The sequence below is a fragment of the Octopus bimaculoides genome, chromosome 10, assembly GCF_046866305.1.
Source record: "Octopus bimaculoides isolate indiv1 chromosome 10, ASM4686630v1, whole genome shotgun sequence".
NCBI classification, from domain to species: Eukaryota; Metazoa; Mollusca; class Cephalopoda; order Octopoda; family Octopodidae; genus Octopus; species Octopus bimaculoides.
Window position 1 is genome coordinate 91742047 of NC_142937.1, and position 20192 is coordinate 91762238.

General features: G+C 34.4%; 1 protein-coding gene across 2 annotated transcripts in view; it reads right to left on the reverse strand.

The window, feature by feature from the left end:
- LOC106869419 (sarcoplasmic calcium-binding proteins I, III, and IV) overlaps positions 1 to 20192 on the reverse strand; it is a 118926-nt gene that overhangs the window by 58677 nt on the left and 40057 nt on the right. For both annotated transcript variants that reach the window (XM_089359002.1, XM_014915151.3), the window contains exon 2: positions 6737 to 6858. In XM_089359002.1, the coding sequence (XP_089215128.1) occupies positions 6737 to 6803 (67 nt within the window). In that variant the 5' untranslated portion in view covers positions 6804 to 6858. The remainder of the gene's footprint in view (positions 1 to 6736; positions 6859 to 20192) is intronic.

The window sequence follows — 20192 nt, forward strand, 5'->3', positions numbered from 1 at the left end:
TTGGGAGGACAAGCAAAGACACAGTGTCGGCATGTAAATTGATATGATCGAAAAATATTAGTTGTTTACGCACACATACACATACTCACTTACACAGACACAGAACACACACACGCACACTCACACACACACACACACACACACACAGAGAAACACTCACATACACACACATACATACGCACATGCACACAAACACATGCACATGCATGCATCTACATATGCTGGTCTTTCACTGATTAGACATCGTGTGGTAATTACTCGCACTTCTGCGCTGAGTCATGTTTTCAAGAACAACGCGCTGAATATTTAAATAAATATGTAAATTAGTTAATTATATATTCAAATCTCACATGTACCAATTAGGCTTAATATTTTGGGTTTAGAATTATCTAATGTGTATATATATATATGTGTGTGTGTCTGTGTGTGTAGAGAGAGAGAGAGAGAGAGAGAGAGAGAGAGAGAGAGAGAGAGAGAGAGAGAGAGAGAGAGAGAACAGGTAGACAGGTAGACAGGCAGACACAATCAGACAGACAGACATTCAGACAAATAGTTATATATATATATATATATATATATATATATATATATATATATATATATAGAGAGAGAGAGAGAGAGAGAGAGAGAGAGACAGACAGACAGACAGACAGACAGATAGATAGATAGACAGACAGATAGATAGATAGATATATAGATAGATAGATAGATAGATAGATAGATAGATAGATAGATGCATGAAGAGAATGCGTTGTGGTGTATGTCTTGTTTCTGGTTATTTGGTGTATTGCAATCGATGCATAAAGTATTGAAGATGACTTAAGATATTCGAAATGTTGTAATCAAATATACAAATATGCATTTGCAATTATATCAATTATTAATTACTGATAATTAGTATCGGGAAAGTGCTTTAGGTAATGAGTGAATTAATATTAGCATTACAAAGCAGTCATTATTTAAATTTTGACGTGCAGATAATGCGTCCATGATTGACCGATTAATAGTTAAGAAACTTAAGCTCTTCACTATTGGCAAGATGTTTAATGCAAAGGAAGAGAGACACAGATATTATGCACAGTTGTGTGTACAGTCTTAATGATCTTACTTTAATTTCAGCTGTCAGCTCTGGGCTAAATTAAAATGGCTCTTATCTCGTCGTTTACACTGCGAGGCGTACGTAAGAGGAAGCGCTGGTAAGTTCATAGGCCGACTATGAAGGACTGATGCTTGAGCTGTTGAATCTTGCATGCGTTAATTTAATCTTTTCTTATTAATAACTGTATTGTTTATTTCCAGGTAAACTGATGTCTGATTGTTCAAAGAAGACTTCAGAAGTAATTGGTAGGGAGTTCTCTTAAAAATGGACAAAATTTAGCATCGTTGCATTATGAAGTACTTAGAAGAACATTCATGCTGACACGGTTGTTACACTGGGGGATGATGCTCCAGCTTTATCAACGATGCAAAAATGGGCAGCTGAATTTAGGAGGGGACGGGAGAGCCTTGAAAATGACCCAAGGTCTAGATTCTAGCAATGGCCACCATTGTACCGTCGTATATATATGTATGCATGTGTGTGTATGTTTGTGTGTCTGTGTTTGTCCCTACCACCACCAACATCGTCCCCGTAACACAGCGGTTCGGCAGAGAGAAGGACAGAATAAGTACTGGGCTTACAAAGAATAAGTTCTGGGGGCGATTTGTTCGACTAAAGGTGGTGCTCCAGCATGGCCGCAATCAACTGACTGAAACAAATAAAAGTAAAAAAAAAAATAAATACTTTTGCTCTTTCCACCGATACATAGATTGTAGTTAGAACGGAAAGTTATAGACTTTGCGTGAATTATTTTAAAGAAAGTAATCATTTTAGTAAATGTTTTCCCCTTTATCCTATCTTTTTCTTTTTTTAACCCAGCGAAAGACCTGAATATTGAGAACGTACACTCGAGAATATAGCAGGGAATCTCCCACTTGCAAAATGGAATATTCTTGTGAGTTATATTGAATAGGACTCTATGCGTCTTACATATATAATGGCCGTCGTCACTTTTTGATCCATTATCACGTGACTGGCTTTCTGAATAGCTTCAACTGATTGAGATCCGATCATTTTAAACAACCCGCATATCTTCCTTATGAGACACTCGTCTTGATCGATTAAAATGAAAATCCGAACGTTTATTTGGAATCTACAAAGCCCAAGATTACAGCTGTCCTATTACTGTCGACTGAAGTATCACACAAAGAGTCGATACTACTTGTGTATCTTTATTATTGAAATTAACGTTTATCGTCGACCAGTTTAAATTTTAATCCTGAGTTAACATACTAAAACGTATAACAAGTGTATCAATAAATATATAAATATAACCTAGCTGATAATTCGAAAACCAAAATATTAAGCCTAATTGCTATATGTGAGATTTGAATATATAATTAACTAATTTACATATTTATTTAAATATTCAGCGAGTTGTCGTTCTAAGAAATATAATTCAGCGCAAAAGTACAAGTAACTACCATACGATGTCTAATCAGTGTGCCACTTATAGAACTTGAAATCTTTCATAAATGCATACAAATTAGCTCTATTTGTTGATGGAATTTTTGACAGAATAAAAATTTCATATTTCAGAGTTTATTGTACAAATAAGCAATAAATAACACATTTTATTTTATGTATAGTGAAAACGTTGTAAAAGTTTGCTATCTGATGTATTTTGTAGTCAATTTATGTCCCAGATTTATAAAATATAGAAAATTATAAAACACAGAACAACGTTTTGTTCTGTTTCTTTAAGTTTCTTTAAAGATTTCTTGGTATAATTAATAATTTGTAATTTAATAAAGTATTTCTTCAAATATTGCGTCTGCAATTATAAATAAATGCATACACACACACACAAACACACACAAACACACACACACACACACACACTCATATATATATATATATATATATATATATATATATATATATATATATATATATATATATGTATATATATATATATATAAATTTTTGTAGAAAGACGTGCAGAAAGGAATTAATAACGAGAAAATTCATAAAATACGAAGCTATGTAATATGCTTTTATATGGGAGTCCTTTCAAAAACTATTTGTCTGCTGTACTATGTAAACCAGTTTACGTCCAGAAGCATCTCTATATCTCCAATGCAAAACTTTATTTTTCGTCAAATTGTATTTCAAGTCAGGTTTCACTTCTTTGAAAGAAATTGAAATTATTAAACGATCACAACACTAAGTTCTTCACCCAATGCTGGCAATATCTTTAAAATTCGATTAGCTTTGAACATACACCATGTTCTGGATGTTTTGGTATTCTAAAACCTCCTACAGTCAATTTGTGTGCGAAGACATTTCATTTTGGTTCACAACGGTTCCTGATAATATTCTAGAATTTTCTAGGTTCGGTTAGAACTGATTTAGACGAGGCAGGGAATTAGCCTTATAGCAAACATTTTAATGTGATATTTTAATGACTAAAAGAAGAATAGGGACCAAACACATCGTTATATCAACAGTTTTAATTACTAAAACAGAAGTTTTCTGACAGTCTGCGGTTTTAGAAAATCGATTGCAACAAATATTTGCTTGGAACAAGAATTAATTCACCTAATCGTTCTCGTAACCAAACAGGTTTTATTCTCACAAGCATCAGCGCAGGTTGTATATAAACAGTTCATCTAATGGCTTCTATGAATCTATTTATCCAGCGCAACCAGGAAACATTATATATATGTCTCCCGACGAAGATTCTTTTTCGAATCATTAGACATCACTCGTCGATAAAACAATTTATGTTATTTTCAATTGTGTGTACTCATTATTCGCCGACGCTAATCATAACTAGTTTTGTCGAACCCTGCTGTTACTTTGTCTTCACGCCTAATTACATCAAACTAGCTTGACAAGTTAACTAATGCTAACTATATTTCCGTGAATTCATGTCTCATTCAGTTGCCGCCAGAAATATAATCGTCACCGCACTTCGCTTCCTATAACTCTTAAAACTGCACGATAATGAAATTTTCAACATCCCTAAACACTGGCAATCCGTCGGTTTAAACGACAAGAGTTCCAGTTGATCCGATCAACAGAACAGCCCATTTGTGGAATTAACGTGCAAGTGGCTGAGACCTCCACAGACACGCGTACCCTTAACGTAGTTCTCAGGGAGATTCAGCGTGGCACACAGTGTGACAAGGCTGGCCCTTTGAAATACGAGTGCAATTCATTTTTGCGATCTGAGTGGACTGGTGCAAAAGTGAAATAAAGTGCCTTGCTCAAGGACACAACGCGTCACCGGGAATCGAACTCTCAACCTTATGATCGTCAGCTGAATAACGCGTGACTGTAGAGTTCTCAGCCACTTGTACGTTAATTTATATTATTGGTCTCTATGTCACTTTTTCCTTACAGGGAGAGCTAGAATTGCCTAATAGATATTAACATAAATATTGACATAAGGCGGCGAGCTGGCAGAAACGTTAGCACGCCGGACGAAATGCTTAGCGGTGCTTCGTCTGTCTTTACGTTCTGAGTTCAAATTCAGCCGAGGTCGACTTTGCTTTTCATCCTTTCGAATTCGATAAATAAATTAAGTACCAGTTGCGTACTGGTGTCTTTTAATCTATTGCCGCCACAACTCGCCGAAAATTTCGGGCCTTGTGCCTAGAGTAGAAAAGAATTTAATGTTGTTAAAGAATTCTTCATTGTCTTTCATAGAAACGACTCTCCTGCAATAAAAAAGAGACGACGCCCTCGGTACTGAATACTTGCTAACACAAGGAATTGCGATGTAGCATTAATATTAGCTCTTCTCTGAAGAATTAATATTAAATAGCAGGTCTGATGTATTCGATTACGGTATGAGAGAAGAAAAATCATGTACCGTCACGGAGATCAAATTACTTGCAGGTGTGAAGATTTGTTCCAAAATCAATAAGAAGGAGAATATTTATGAAGACCTTATTCGAAACTGTATATTTCGAAGACAGTGTTCATAAATATTCTACCTGATATTAGAATCACATTTGTATAAATAATTATTGGTGCTTTTGACTGTTAGTAAACGCCAAAGTGATGATCTCGAAAAGTTGGCAATTTCGAAGAAAGTTGATCAGTTATTATGCAACTTACGAATAGAGCCTGAATAACAAATAGAGTCAGAATAGCAAAATTATGCAAGAATTTTTCGAAAGTTCAACGCCTAACATCCAATATCATTTTTCTCAGCGATGTAGATCTTGTTATTTTTGGGGGTTTTTAAAAAAAATTTGATGCAGATCCTTTCCAGGAAAAGAAATTAAATAAGCAAAAATAGAAAAGAAAATATATACATGCATCAATAGGTAGATACATAGGTACATAAATGCATACATAAATATATTTATTTATTTATATTAAGGGCATTACTACACGTAAATGCCTCACGCTATTAGGGACTCTTAAAGTCAAAACTACCATAATAAATACACAGTGTACCCTGTGTATTTATTATGGTAGTTGTGACTTTAAGTGTCCCTAATAGCACGAGGCATTTATGTGTAGTAATGCCCTTAATATAAATAAATAAATATATTTAAAGGGAATAATTATAATTTTTTTCCCTTATGAGGTTTTCACGCTGACTACTTGATTAAATTCTTATAAAGATTTTATCCTATTTTAAAATGCATTCATAAATATATACGTATATAGGTGCATGCATGTGTGCATATGTGAGCATATTGTAGATGTGTTATTCATCCATCCTCCGACGCTGTTGAACAACAAATATCAACCGATTGGGACTCAGGGTACGGGTAGCACTAATAATCCTTTCGATTGCTGAATACAAAACATATTTCGCAATTCCTCTTTTGGGGTCATCTCACCCTTGTAGGCCGATCCATCGCAAGGTTACCAATTTCTAGGCGAGGGAACTGGGGCCTGTAATCAGAACATCGTTGCTACAAGTTGTCAAAGGTACATTAAAACATGTAAAAGATTCATGCATTTCAGCATACCGTAATGTCTACATAAACTATGTCATCCATGCTCTCGCGCATGCGTATACGTACGTATAAATATTTAGTAGCATAAGTTTGTGATGGCATCCTTGCTTGTACGCATGCGTCTGTGCGTGCAAGCAAGCATTCAATGCAAGAGTCTTGCTTCAGGAGTTATAAGTGGAATCTTTCTTTCGGTGATAAAACTAACAACGAACATACAGTCAACATACGTACATACATACACACATACATACATTTATACATGCATTCATACACACACACACACACACACATATGCTTGTATGTATAAATGCTCACTTATACATGCATACGAAATAATCGGGAAAAGCTAAAGTTTTCAGCCTAATAAATTGTACTATATGATATGTATTATATGGTCAAACTATACACAGCAAAAATACTAATGACATTATAAATATCCAACATAATATAGGCCTTTCCTGGGGACGAGAAATTTCCGAAGTGAGAGCTTTGTTCCATAGTCTGAGCTTAACCCATTTTTATAAGCAAAATTCAAAGACTTTCTTGAATAAATTCAAAGAACAGAAAAAGATACATAACGAGTATCAGTCATTATAAAAACGAACGTTCGTATATTTCGTATCTTTTGTCAGGACAGTCTCTTCTTTTGAAATAAAGCGCACGAAGACCGTTGTAGAATAAATGTTTAATAAAACAGCAGTATATTGCTTACCATAAAATGTGTTAAAGACACGAAGGATTTTGTTCTTTTGGAAATCGGAAAGTTGTTGGTTTGACATTCTGCTTTGTTACTTGGTAATGTTTCCTTAACGGAGGAGAATACACCAAAGATTTCTGTAGGATAAAAATAAGATAAACAATAGATAAATACATGACTCTTCAAAAGAAAAAAACAAATAAGTAGTTATATATAGATAAATATATTCACGCGTATGTGTGTATGTATATGTATGCGTGCTCATCTGTATAATTATATATATATATATATATATATATATATATATATATTTGTATGTATTTGTGTGTGTGCGCATGTATTTGTATACATTTGTGTGTATGAGCGCGCGCACTTCTCTATGTGAAAAAATAGGGAAATACTAGCATACAGATTAGCGATAGATATACATACATAACGATAGATTGACAGGCGTACATAAAGATGCTTAAATGATGTCGACACTAAATATATTCGATCTTTGAAGTAAATGTGTATGTTACACACATACGCACGTACATATAAAGTTTTGGACAGCATAGCATCAACAGAGTCTCTTTATTGTAATAGCTAATATATGGTTACGCTTCCATTCTGCTTCTTTGCATGGTGAGCACAAGATGGACGGTTTATGGGTTTTGTTGCAGTTGTTTTCACCAAATCTTACGAAGGTACATGTAAATGAGGCCGTTGAACCTCGTAACGTGTTCGTCACTCACCACAGCACCCTAACAATCAACTTTATGCCACAAAATTTCTTTTATAACTGCCTACTCTATCGCTTCCAAATAAAAATAGATTGTAAAAAAAAGAACATTCAACCTTTCTGCTTGTTCTGCTCAAGTCACCTCACAGTGCACTAAATCTCCATCTCTTCATCATCTTCAGTGGGTCCCACCCTCTACACAGTGCGCCAATACCTTCTTATCCATTCCTCTGTAGCACATCTATCCTCTAAATTTTTCAATTCCTCTCCACATGTGTACCTTCAAATATTCCGATTTAACTACGACTCGTTGGTCTCGATGGTGTTACAAACATCAAGAAAGGAGTATATATATATATATATATATATATATATATATATATATATATATATATATATATGAACACTTGTTGTTAGGAAAGTGCGGAGCAAAAGAGAAACGTAGTTTCTCCTTCATAAAATGGTGTTTCTCTTTTTCTACTTCATAGAAATTTTCAAGCTAATGGAGAGTCTTTGTGATGCTAATTCCTACACGATAGCTTCTGGAATTTATCACCAACATCAGTAAAATGTTTGGCATTTTAGAGACCATAATAACCATAAAAAATACTCTGCACTCTCTAAATAATTCCTGTCCTTCTTTATTCCGTCACATTCTTTCTCGCCTATTTTTCCATTTTCTCCCTCTGTTGTTGTTTACATTTACATATATAGGGACACATATACGCATACATATATATATGTATACATACATATAGGTATGCATGCATACATACAGACACAAACATGTAAAGAGAATACTTGCGAACATGCATACGGATATATGTGAGTGTGTATGTGAGTCGAGAGGTAGATAGATAGATAGATAGAGAGAGAGAGAGAGAGAGAGAGAGAGAGAGAGAGAGAGAGAGAGAAAGAGAACGAGAGATAGAGAGTGTTTGTGTGAAGAAACGTGGTATGGTCGAATCTAAAGACTGTTTTTGTTTTCTGGGACGAATGTAATGAAATTTTTATGAAATTGATAACGAAAGGTTATATTCATGTTCGAGTGCAACGGAACGTGTTACAAAGGATATACGTCGTTACCATTACTGTTGATTGCATAACGAATTAATGTCAGGGTGACAGGCCTTAACATGATCCAGGAAATTTTTTTATACTGGCTTCGAAACAAATATTCACGTCTCTCTCCAAAGGATCATGTCCTATCTAACACTGAGAAAGCGCCACTATGCCGAAACGCTGGTGTCTGACGGTTTACTGACGTAAAGCGTTCTCAGACGTGTTTACCCTAAAGTTTGCCGGAACATAAAATATACATATGCATCGTCGATTTGTTTCTTGCTGTTTTGCTCTTAATCTTTCAATACTGCTAATATTAATAAAAACCAAATCTTGCAGCAGCACACACAGTTATATTCATATAGATAACGCTTGGGTTTCCGCTGGAACTTTAGTCACATTATTTTATATTGTGCACATCTCTTGCACAACAAATTCAATAATTTCAAACACATTCTTTATTGAGATGATACATCTATCATTACACTTAATTTGTATATGTCTAATGATTAGGCAAAGTCGGGAAAAGGCCTTTAAAAGTACTTACAGTTTTAAACATAAACGTTATGGTTAAAATAAAATTACTCGTAATGTATTTTCTTAAATCTTAAAACAACAAATAACTATTACGAATCCAAATGAAAACATTCAGTACCAAGTGTCTCAAATCACTCCCCAATCATAATTAATGATTTAGTAAACGATACTAATACAGGGTAATATAGTACTCTTGTCGTTAGACTAGCATTCATTACAGTAACAGTTTGTTAAATAAACGCATAAACACGGAGCACGTTTGGATTTAGTTTACACTGATAATATAAATTCCGAACATTTATAATAGGATCACTAAAACCATGTGGTTCGATAACCCCATTCAGTCTTAATGTAAATGCATATATCGTTAAATTTTCGATTTAGATATTAGATAAACAGCTTTGCAAAGAATCATAAATGTGACAAAATTTAAATAGGAATATTGTTAAATTAGGCATCTGTTGTACACAGTTTCACAACAAAAACATGCATATCAATAATAAAAATCTTAAGCAGCTTTCTATATTTGATCCCTCCCCAACTTGTAAATATCTTAATCCCGTATATTGCCCATTAAATAATTCATATCTTTCAAAATCGATAATTTACAGTGAAAAATCTTTTACAGATATAATTTTACTATCCAGGGATTATATTAAACTAATGGAATATAAACTCAAAGGCAGATTCGATCTGCATCTACATACTTTCCACTATCTAAAAGATCTTTGCTCACTAATTCATGGAAACAGATAAGAATTTTGGAAAAATTATAGTTTTGAGCTCCATAAAATTGTCTGGAATATATATCACGACGTGTCAAGGCTAAGAAGCATGATAACGTGTATAATGGTCACCTGTTGAACAAAAAAATTAATACATTGCTTCATAAGGTTTCCATATTAAACAAACATAGAGAGTTAATATCGTATCGACATCATGAATCAAAATATTTGTTTAAATATTTTGCATTATCCAACGGCTTGAAAATCTTTTATATTCGCATCAGATATTCATCCACATTCCAAAAGAATCAAATCGTTTATTCAGATAATGTGAATAAAATTTCATTGTTTTGCATCATACAACGAAATCCCACGTGAGTGAATCACATATTTCGTTAGACAGTAACACTCCAGAGAAGCAAAATAGTTTTTGTGTCGCTGTATTCTTACTCTAAGGTAATTCTTTAGCTTATACTCTGTTACCCATTTACCTGTTCCTCCGCTCCCCCTCGCTCTCTCTCCCTCTCTCGCTCTTAATATATATATATATATATATATATATATATATATATATATATATATATATATATATATATATATATATATATATATATATATATATATACGAGGGTGAGTCAAAAACTAATGCCATTTTATTTTGGATAGGTATAATTACCAATACAGGAACATGTATCATACATCAAAATGAAGCTGGTCCTCTGTGGATCACATCCCTACTTCTCAACATAGTCACCGTTTCTCTCAATAGCAATGTTCCACCTTCGAATGAGAGCATGTATCCCTGCCCCGTAAAATTATGTTGACTATTCTTTCAGCCACTTCTTCACTACAGTTTTCACTCCCTCGTCACTGGAATAATATTTACCTCTCAAACCCTCTTTCATGGGGCCGAAGAGATAATAGGTTTTTTTTTTACACAGGATGTCACAGGATGTATGCAGTTGTACCTCTCCTTTCACACGTAAGTGTGAAATTGTGTGTGCGATGTGTGTAGATGTGTGTACGTGTGTGTGTGAGTGTGTGTGTACGTAAACGCGTATAGTCATGTTCTCAATCTATGATGCACAAATCTCCCATTCTAGACTCATTTTAACATGACACCAAAACAAGTCAGCGCTGGAACTCTATTGATTCAATATTTTATGATATCATAATCACCACACAAGACTGCTATCAACTAAATTAACTTAAATTAACTTAATTATTGTGTCTATGTTTAACACCACTTCACCAGCTACGAAACACTTAAATAAATATAAAATTATTCTAAATTTACAGGATATATTTTTCTGCAAATTATCTAGACGCGGTGTGTAATGGCATCTCATTATGAAACTCATATTAAATTCCAACCATATTCGACATTGTTCTTTTGTAAACAAGCCAGAGGACCTCAACATCATCTCTCGGTTTATTGGAAAGAACAATTACATCCGTCTCAAATCACTTCCCATTCGCTTAAAAGATGAAAAGACACTTTAATATCTCTAATCCTATATAACACTAAACAAAGTGATGGGGTTGTCACGGGTGGAATATATATAATCAAGCCTTATTCGATCGAGGACGCCGTGTGGCTAAGCTGTAAGAAGAGTAATATTGTCTTTTATTGAAGTAAGAATCAATGTGTTATATATTGGAGCCATTTTAAAATACCTAAACGCCATTATATTTCGTCAAACTGTTTCATAGTTTCCAAAGTTTAACTTTGACCATTCATTTACACATTTCGTTCTGGTGTGAGTAATAAGCTGTTTCGGAAGACTGAGATTTTTCCATGCATATCAAGAAGACTGGCGGTTGCCCCCCCCTCTCTCTATCATTATTTATTCAGAGTCTTAATAATAAGAATATTCTATTTTCTTCAATAGACGCACAGCCTGAAATGTTGAGAGCGTGCGCTCGTCTAATTCAGAGACACAGTACTCAGCTGGTACTTATTCTATCGACCCCGAAAGGATGAAAAACAAATCGACCTCAGCGAAATTCGAAAAAATGCTACTAAACATTCTTCCAACATGGTAACGATTCTGCTGGCTCGGCACCCATTTATTGCTTCTAATATAAGCATTAGACTATCAATTTTGAGGGGAAGGAATTTATCAATACCATCAATCTTCGTGGTTCACTGGGACTTCAGTTTATCAAACCTGGAAGCGTGAAATGCCTAGTTGTCTTCGTATGGATTTCGATTCTGAACGCAGTCAGTCGGAAGAAATATCGCCATGCATTTTTACCAGCATTCTTACGATTCTGCCAGCTCAATAATGACAATTCTTCGTATTGATACAAAGCCAGACATTTTAGAATAAGTCTATAAACCTTCATATTAGCAACATATTTTATCGATCACCGAAGCATGAAAAAATCGAAGTCGACCTCGTTAAGTTTTGAACTTAGAATGAAGGCGACGTAAGTGAAACCAAAAAGGCATTTTTGTATAATATTCCGCCTATTCGGCTGACCCTCTCTGCCCTAAGCAGTAATATAAATGCTGATTGAGTGATGGGGGTATACACACAAACAAGGTTGTTTTAATAGCTTAAGGACTGTATGGTTTTCCGCCAATGGCCGAAGCTGTGGCTTAACAGGAGCCACCTAAGTTCAGTACTTTCTTCAAAGATCGATATTTGCATAATATTCTGGTTTCAATTCCTCGCTTCCATATCATGTAGTTCTTCCTTTTTATTATCTTTTCATATTTTTTTATACTACTTTTCTTTGTTTTACCAATGATTTGCAATAACGGAACAATAGATCTATCGATCTTTAATTCCATTTCTATTAGATGCTTACACAGAAGCTGTCAAAGATTCTACAAAATATCTGAAGTTATTGTATATCATTGCGAATACATGATCACGTCACCTGGAGTTGATCGCAAAATTCATTGTTCATAAGACTGGAAGAATGAGGAGGAAGAAATACGCAGGAATTGTTCTAAGGCACAAGTAAATATATTTTGGAAAGGATAAAGAAATACCTCTTTTGGTGGAGCATTTCTTAATTCTATCGCCTCTGCCAAAACAGAATCACTCAACCGAGATGTACTAATATAATGTTTATTTTCATCAAAATGCTTCCAGCCATAGAAATTCGCCTCAGATATGGAAATATTACATATATTCTTTGAATAGGGATGTATATGATCTTTAAGAAGATTGTGTAGAGGTTTTTCATAAAAGAGAAGTTTAGCGGTGTGTGTAAACTGGTTTTGTTCGCTTCTTTGAAGAATGTGAGTTCTGTATTCTTGTATGAAGGTATGTATGTTTAAATGTATAGATGTATGTGTGTATGTACGTATGTATGCACGTATTAATGTATGTATGTCAAGGTGCCTTTGGAGTACGCATTTCTTAGAAAGAAATATGACATGTCACAAATGGGCACACGCATGCACACACGTATGTCTATATGCATACATACATAACTGCACAAAAATAGAACTTTGTGTGTGTGTGTGTGTGTGTGTGCGTGTGTGTGTGTTGGTTTGTGTGTGTGTGTGTGTGTGTTTGTGTGTGTGTGTTGGTGTGTGTGCGTATATCTGCGTGTATAGCTGCCTTTTTCTGTACATACTCAAACATACTATACACACATACATACAAACATACATACATAGTTATACGAACACGCATATAATTTGTGAGCATGTGTGTGTAAATATGTATGTATGGATATAAATATATATATATATATATGTGTGTGTGTGTGTGTGTGTGTGTGTGTGTGTGTGTGTGTACAGACACACATATGTAAAAGTATATATTTATGTATGTATATATATGTATGTGTATTATACACATACATACGTGCAAACACAAACATGCCTATATACACACATATACGCACTCACACACACACACGCCCATGTTCATACATTCATATATGCATGCACACATGTACATACTTACGGACATACATGTATAGATATATCAATCATAAAAAGTTATGGAAGAAACGCAAAGCGGAAGATATGAAATCTCTATGAATTACTCCTTCGAACTAAGGAATCTTTTGTGATAGGCGCAGAATATGAAGAACGATTAGTTTCGCCTGTTTGAGAAATACTCCGACCTATCTACATTCAAACTTGCATCACATTACAATAAATTTATACTAAAATAGATAACAAAACCTAATAGCCTGTTGTGTACGCAGATCACGAAACCTTCACGTCCTGCGTGTCGATTCGTGTACTGTTTGTATATCGAATAGTTTGTAATGTAGAGAGTGAAAAAAGTATGAGACTGTATGAATGGCTGCGAGGTTGTCGGAGAGATGGCTTCCAGGCAGCAACGCCATTATTTTGTATCCAGGCACCAACTCTGCAGCATGCTCTCTTAATAACAAATAGCGTGTGTATTTGTGGGTGTGTGGGTTATATAGGAATGCACGCCTGTATGTATGAATGTATGTGTGTGTTTATACAATATACATAAATATATATTAATAAACACGCAAACTGATACACACACACATATACATACACTCACGTAGACACACAAACACACACAGGTAAAAAAAAACATGTACACACAGAAACGGCAAGTAGGTCACTCAGAGAGGCACAGATTCTTCGATAGAAGCCGCAAAGCTAAATTTGTTTGAATCAGCATCCTTTTGTTTTTGTTATTGTTTTTTTTATTTGGCGTTCGTTTATCCCCCCACCCCCACCCCTGGGTAAAGGCTAAACAAGAAGAGGTATTATACATGACTCCAACTGTCTTTTTGTGTATGCAAGCTTGATTTCTCTGATCTGTCCTCTCATAATTTTGATAGATAATACGGCTTTGTGATCTATCTCGGGTGGGTCTTTATGCCAATAATAAACACACGCATTGATTCTAGCTCACTTCTATATATTTATATGTAAATTGTCAAGCATTTAATCACATTAACAAATTAACTCTATGATTAATCGCTCGGTCAATCAATCAATCAATCAATCAATCAGTCAATCAATCAATCAGCCAGGGCATAATGATCCGACCGAGATTCAACAGAATACGCTTCCACACATGAGTTCAGTTACATTAAGGATCTTGCAATCTCAATACAAAAACGAAATAGGGTGTTGAATTTAGGGCAATTTAGCTACCATTTCTTGCAGGTTGTCTCTTTCCGTTAACAAAATATTAAGTTAGTATAGGTAACAGTGTTACGTTAAGACGCTTAAATTCTAAACGTGTTAAATAATCACTACTTTGAGGAGAATCGAAGAAGCGACAAAAATCAAACAAACAAGTTAAATATTCAATAAGTATAAGATTTATTGATTTATCGATTGGTATTGTAAAACAGCAAATTTGCGCCCTTTCATTGCTTTGCGATGGAAACGCTGTGAACATATGGCTATTGGAAATATTAGAGATTAAAATTGCCACAGTCAAACGCTATAGTATATCTTCGCTTTGAAAGCAATTTTCTCAATAACCGCCGTTTCGTGATAAGAAAGAATTCTTTGAGTGAGTATATAGTTGCGCGCGCGTGTGTGTGTATATGTGTATGTGTGTGAGTGCGTGTGCGTATTTGTATGTCTGTGTATATATACGTATAGATATTGTAATAAAACTTATTAGTGTATGTTAGACATGGTGTTAACATTCTGATATAGAAATCGGGTATTTGAGATGTATAGAAAATATGAGTATTGTTTGTTTTTTTTTACACATTATAAACAAATGCACATACGTACATACATGCAAGCAAAACTAAGCCATACAAAGGTTCTAAAAATTTCAATACAAAACAGTTTTATTTAGAGGCGTAGGTAGTTCAAATTGTAAATGTTGCTTCCTTTTTACAAATCGTCTATTCGTTATAATCTCCATCACAAGAAATATATTTATGCCATCGTTAAATCCAATCCTCAAATCTTCTTTGAAAGACTTTAGTTGTGCACTGTTTTGTCTACTTCCTCTCAACCAATTCCAACGCATCTGCGTCACCAGATCGTTCTCCAAAAATATTGTCCTTCGTGAGACCGAGCAGAGGTGAGTGTCGGTGGTGCGGTGGGACGAGATCGGGACCACGCGGTGGATTGGGGGACCTGTGCCCAACCCAATATACCGGTTGCCTGGCTTGTTGCCAACGTAATATGTCTTCGTACTTTGTCATGATGCGTATCATTTACGAACTCTTCTTCGGTCACTTCCGCCTAATGATAGTCTTTGTGATGTCTCAATGAAGCGCTCGCTCGTCACGGTACAGATACTTTCAAGAAAATCAAAGCGAATGATGCCTTTGTCATCCAAACATTGTCACCATCACTTCCTGTATCGATCGCTGGAACTTGCAAAACTTCTAAAGTCCTGGATAAGAGATTTGCAGCCATTCCTTGAATTATGTCTTCCTTTTCAGGTCTTAAAGAGACACCAAAGTTTCATCAGACAAAGAAAAAGTGTCTTCATTGACTTTAAAAGCTTCCAGTAAATCAATTGAATTGTTCAGCAAGCTTACGGATTGCGAATCGTTTGTCAGCACGAATGATTTCGTCCACTTGCCGGCGATTCGTCAGTAGTCGTAGTTGATGGTTTTCACTATTGCTGATTTTCGTCCAACTCCGCACCGTGCTTTGTCAACAAAAGCACGCTGTGTCCTTTTGCGAATGTTCACGACTTCCACAGCCCTTTCGACAAAGACTGAATGACAACACGTCACTTCATGCAATGAGAAAGTAGGGTTAGTGTTATGGAGGTGTCACTCAACCAGCTTGATCACTCTGAATAGCATGCGCCCATAGATGAGAATTGATGCCCATCTTTGCATTATATTTTGGACAAATCACGTACGTTTGAAATTCATTATGCAGATTTTTCTATCGTAAATTTTTTGCTTCTTATCGTCGATATGAGTCAGCTATAATACTTATTAAACCTGATAGCCTAATACTAGTTGAGTCTCTGCTTTTGACATTCTCTTGCATAGAGCTGGTTTGAACGCGCAATCTTCAATTATGATATTAAATTCTACGCGAAAAATAAAAGTTCTGATTACTACACATTCGAAATTTTTTTTCCATTTGCAGGATGAATAATCATCTCTATCTTCGAAAACGCAAATTAGTCTTCAGAATCTATACGCAATTTGTATATGCGAAATAACATAAAAGCCAAATTTCTACAATGTATATCTTTTCTTCCACCATTCTGCTTCGACTAATTTGAAAGAATAAAGAATGTATGGACATTCATAGCGGAAAATTGTTTTATAGACAACAAATGAACGAAAGAAGAATGAAAACGTAGCATTGCAGAATAAGGCAACACGTTAAATAGTTTTTGATTACCGCAGCGGGCGCATCTTAGAAATTTAATATATTCATTCTTAGGTTATGTATTCATGTGCGTGTATGTACATACATATATATACACATATATATAAAGGTGTATATTATATATATATATATATATATTTGTGTTCTAAGTTATTTATCTGAAATTGCGTCATCGTGCGTTGACATTATCAGGTAGATTGTGGTTTATGTATTACTGGTAATTACATCAGGCAAAAGGTGTCACCAGTAAATCGGTAGAATCTGCCATTCTTCTCTTCATTGCTTCATTTCGATAATAAACTTATCTCCCAGTATCATAAATTTAGCTATAATTGATAAAGAACTAAAACTCCCATTACTATTACTAATAATAATGAAAATAATAATGGTTTTTTTTTTAACCCTGTTTTTCACAGTGGGAAAACAAGCAGAAAAACACGCAGAAAGGTTACACACACCAAATAAATAGCTAAATCAATGCATATATCTACACACATAAATCAGTATATACACACACAAGCACACACATACACACATATATATATGTATATATATATATATATATATATATATATATGTATATATATTACAAATATATATATACATGTATATCTATATATACATACATATATATATATATATATATATATATATATATATATACATACATATATATATATATATATATATATATATATATATATATATATATATATATATATATATATATATATATGTATGTATGTATATATGTGATTGAATGAAAGGGGGACTGTAGTGTAAATATGCCAAATGAATCTTGTATGTTTTGTTCTATAGAAAAGCAATCATTACGTAAGGTTGAGTATGAAATTGGCTGTATATTGTGAAAGGTGTTTTAGCCCATAGAATATTATGAGCCATAAAATATATACTGGACATTATGCTGAAAAAGAAAACAGGTTTCTGTGTATACAATATAAATATGCATATATGTGTGTATGTGCGCCTGAGTGTGTGTATGTGTGTGTATGATATATATTTGTTTTTTATATATTTATTTGTATATATGAATATATATGTATGTATGAATGTATATTTAAAACTTGTTATTTTTTTATATAACACATTTATTAACAAGCCTATGTGGTATGTTTCTGTAAATATAGTTTATACTATGTATTATAGTACATTTTTTATATGATCTGAGTCCATGTTTATTATATTCTCTCTCTCTCTCTCTCTCTCTCTCTCTATCTATCTCTCTCTCTCTCTCTATCTTTCTCTCTCTCTCTCTCTCCATCTCTCCATCTCTCTAAGCCCCTGTTTTCTCCCTCCGTCCATCTCAAAGTCTCGCTTCTCGGCTAGCTCTCTCATTTCAATCGCTCGTTCTCAGTCGTTCTCTCTCTCTCTCTCTCTCTCTCTCTCTCTCTCTCTCTCTCTCTCTCTCTCTCTCTCTCTCTCAAATCCGCTTTAATCATGATACCTTAACAGGTACCTGCTCGCTACATTCTAAATGTTTATGACATCAAACAAATCCATTTGAAACCAATATCTGCATATTGATATTTTTCCTTTCAACCTTATATACTATATATTTCCTAGTTTTCAAATGAAGTTTTTCCACATCGCTACTTATAGACACATACATACATGCGTACAAAAATACACACACACACTCATAAATTCATACATTCATACATACATATAAAATTATATAGATATATATATATATCTGTGTGCGTGTGTGTTTGTGTATTCTTTTGTTCGTTTACTTGTTTCTGTCATCTGACTGCGGCCACGCTGGAGCACTGCCTGAAAGAGTATGTCTATGTGTATGTGTGTATGTGTATACGTATGTATGTGTGTGTATGTATGTATGTTTATGCTGTCGCGTCCTTCACTTGTATAAATATATATATATATATATATATATATATATATCAAAATAAGCAACAGGATATCCAGAGGGATTGCAGTACGATCGTTTCAAGCGACTCCATTCAATTCAACAATGCAACAATTACATCAATAGTGATTTATTCACTGTTTCTGAGATGATTGAGATATTTAAAGGTTCCGACAATAATAGCCACAAGGACGGGACAATGGCAACATTACAACTTTCGCTTTCCCAAATATGACATGAAAGAAGATGTTGGACTCCAGCTGGTTCCTGTTGGAAACGCAAATTTGGCCGTCCTGAATTACGATAAACTCTTCCCCCACTTTTCTCCCCTCTCTCTATTTCTATCCCTGTGGTTGTTTGTGTGTTTATTCCAATATTTCTGCAAATACATTTAAGAAAACATTTGATGTACTTGTGCTTTAACCATGCAAGGGCGACCATTTGTGTGTCATCTGAAATTAATTGAAGCAATCACTGACCAATATATTGGACAATAAGTACCGATTGAGACTCATAACAATAGCAGCATAGAGAGAGACAGCAACGTCAGTACGTTCAGCGGTTGGTCAAATTTCCTTCCAATATTTCTGAAGAGCCTTCTCTTCTAATATTGATTTATTCTTTACTGGAATCGTGAATTTAACCGAATTCGCATTATATTTTGTTTCATCTCTTATTTATCATCATGTGACCCATTATTCCTGATGTTATACATTCTTTAGAATACTTTTCTTCGCCGTCTTCTTTTCAATTACAACATGCATCCTTACAAAACAAGCTACTCAGTTTCGTTTCCGATTCTCTCTTTCCACTATGGGTCTTTTTCCGTTTTCGACATAACTTCAACAATTTCTTCAGTAACAGTAACAATTTTACATCATTTATATTCTCAGCTTTGGTTTTTCTTCGGCCCCTTTCTTGGTTTTTTCCTTCCGGTTACCATATAAACTTACAATTTTGTTCTGGCCCCATTTCTTGTCTCTTGTAATCTTTAAAGTAAGCACCATTTTTCTTCCGTAATATTCTTTTCCACTATAACTTATTTTTATCTTCATCACTATATATTTCTACCTCATGATTACTTAATCTTTCTCATATTTTTTTCTCTTCAATTTCCTGTCTAACCATATTCTTCATCTTATACTATTCTCACGACTTTTGACTTCTCCAACTGGCTCAACCATTGTTTTTTTCACTCTGATATTTTTTTCTAGCTTAGAGGTCTTTCTTCTGTAACT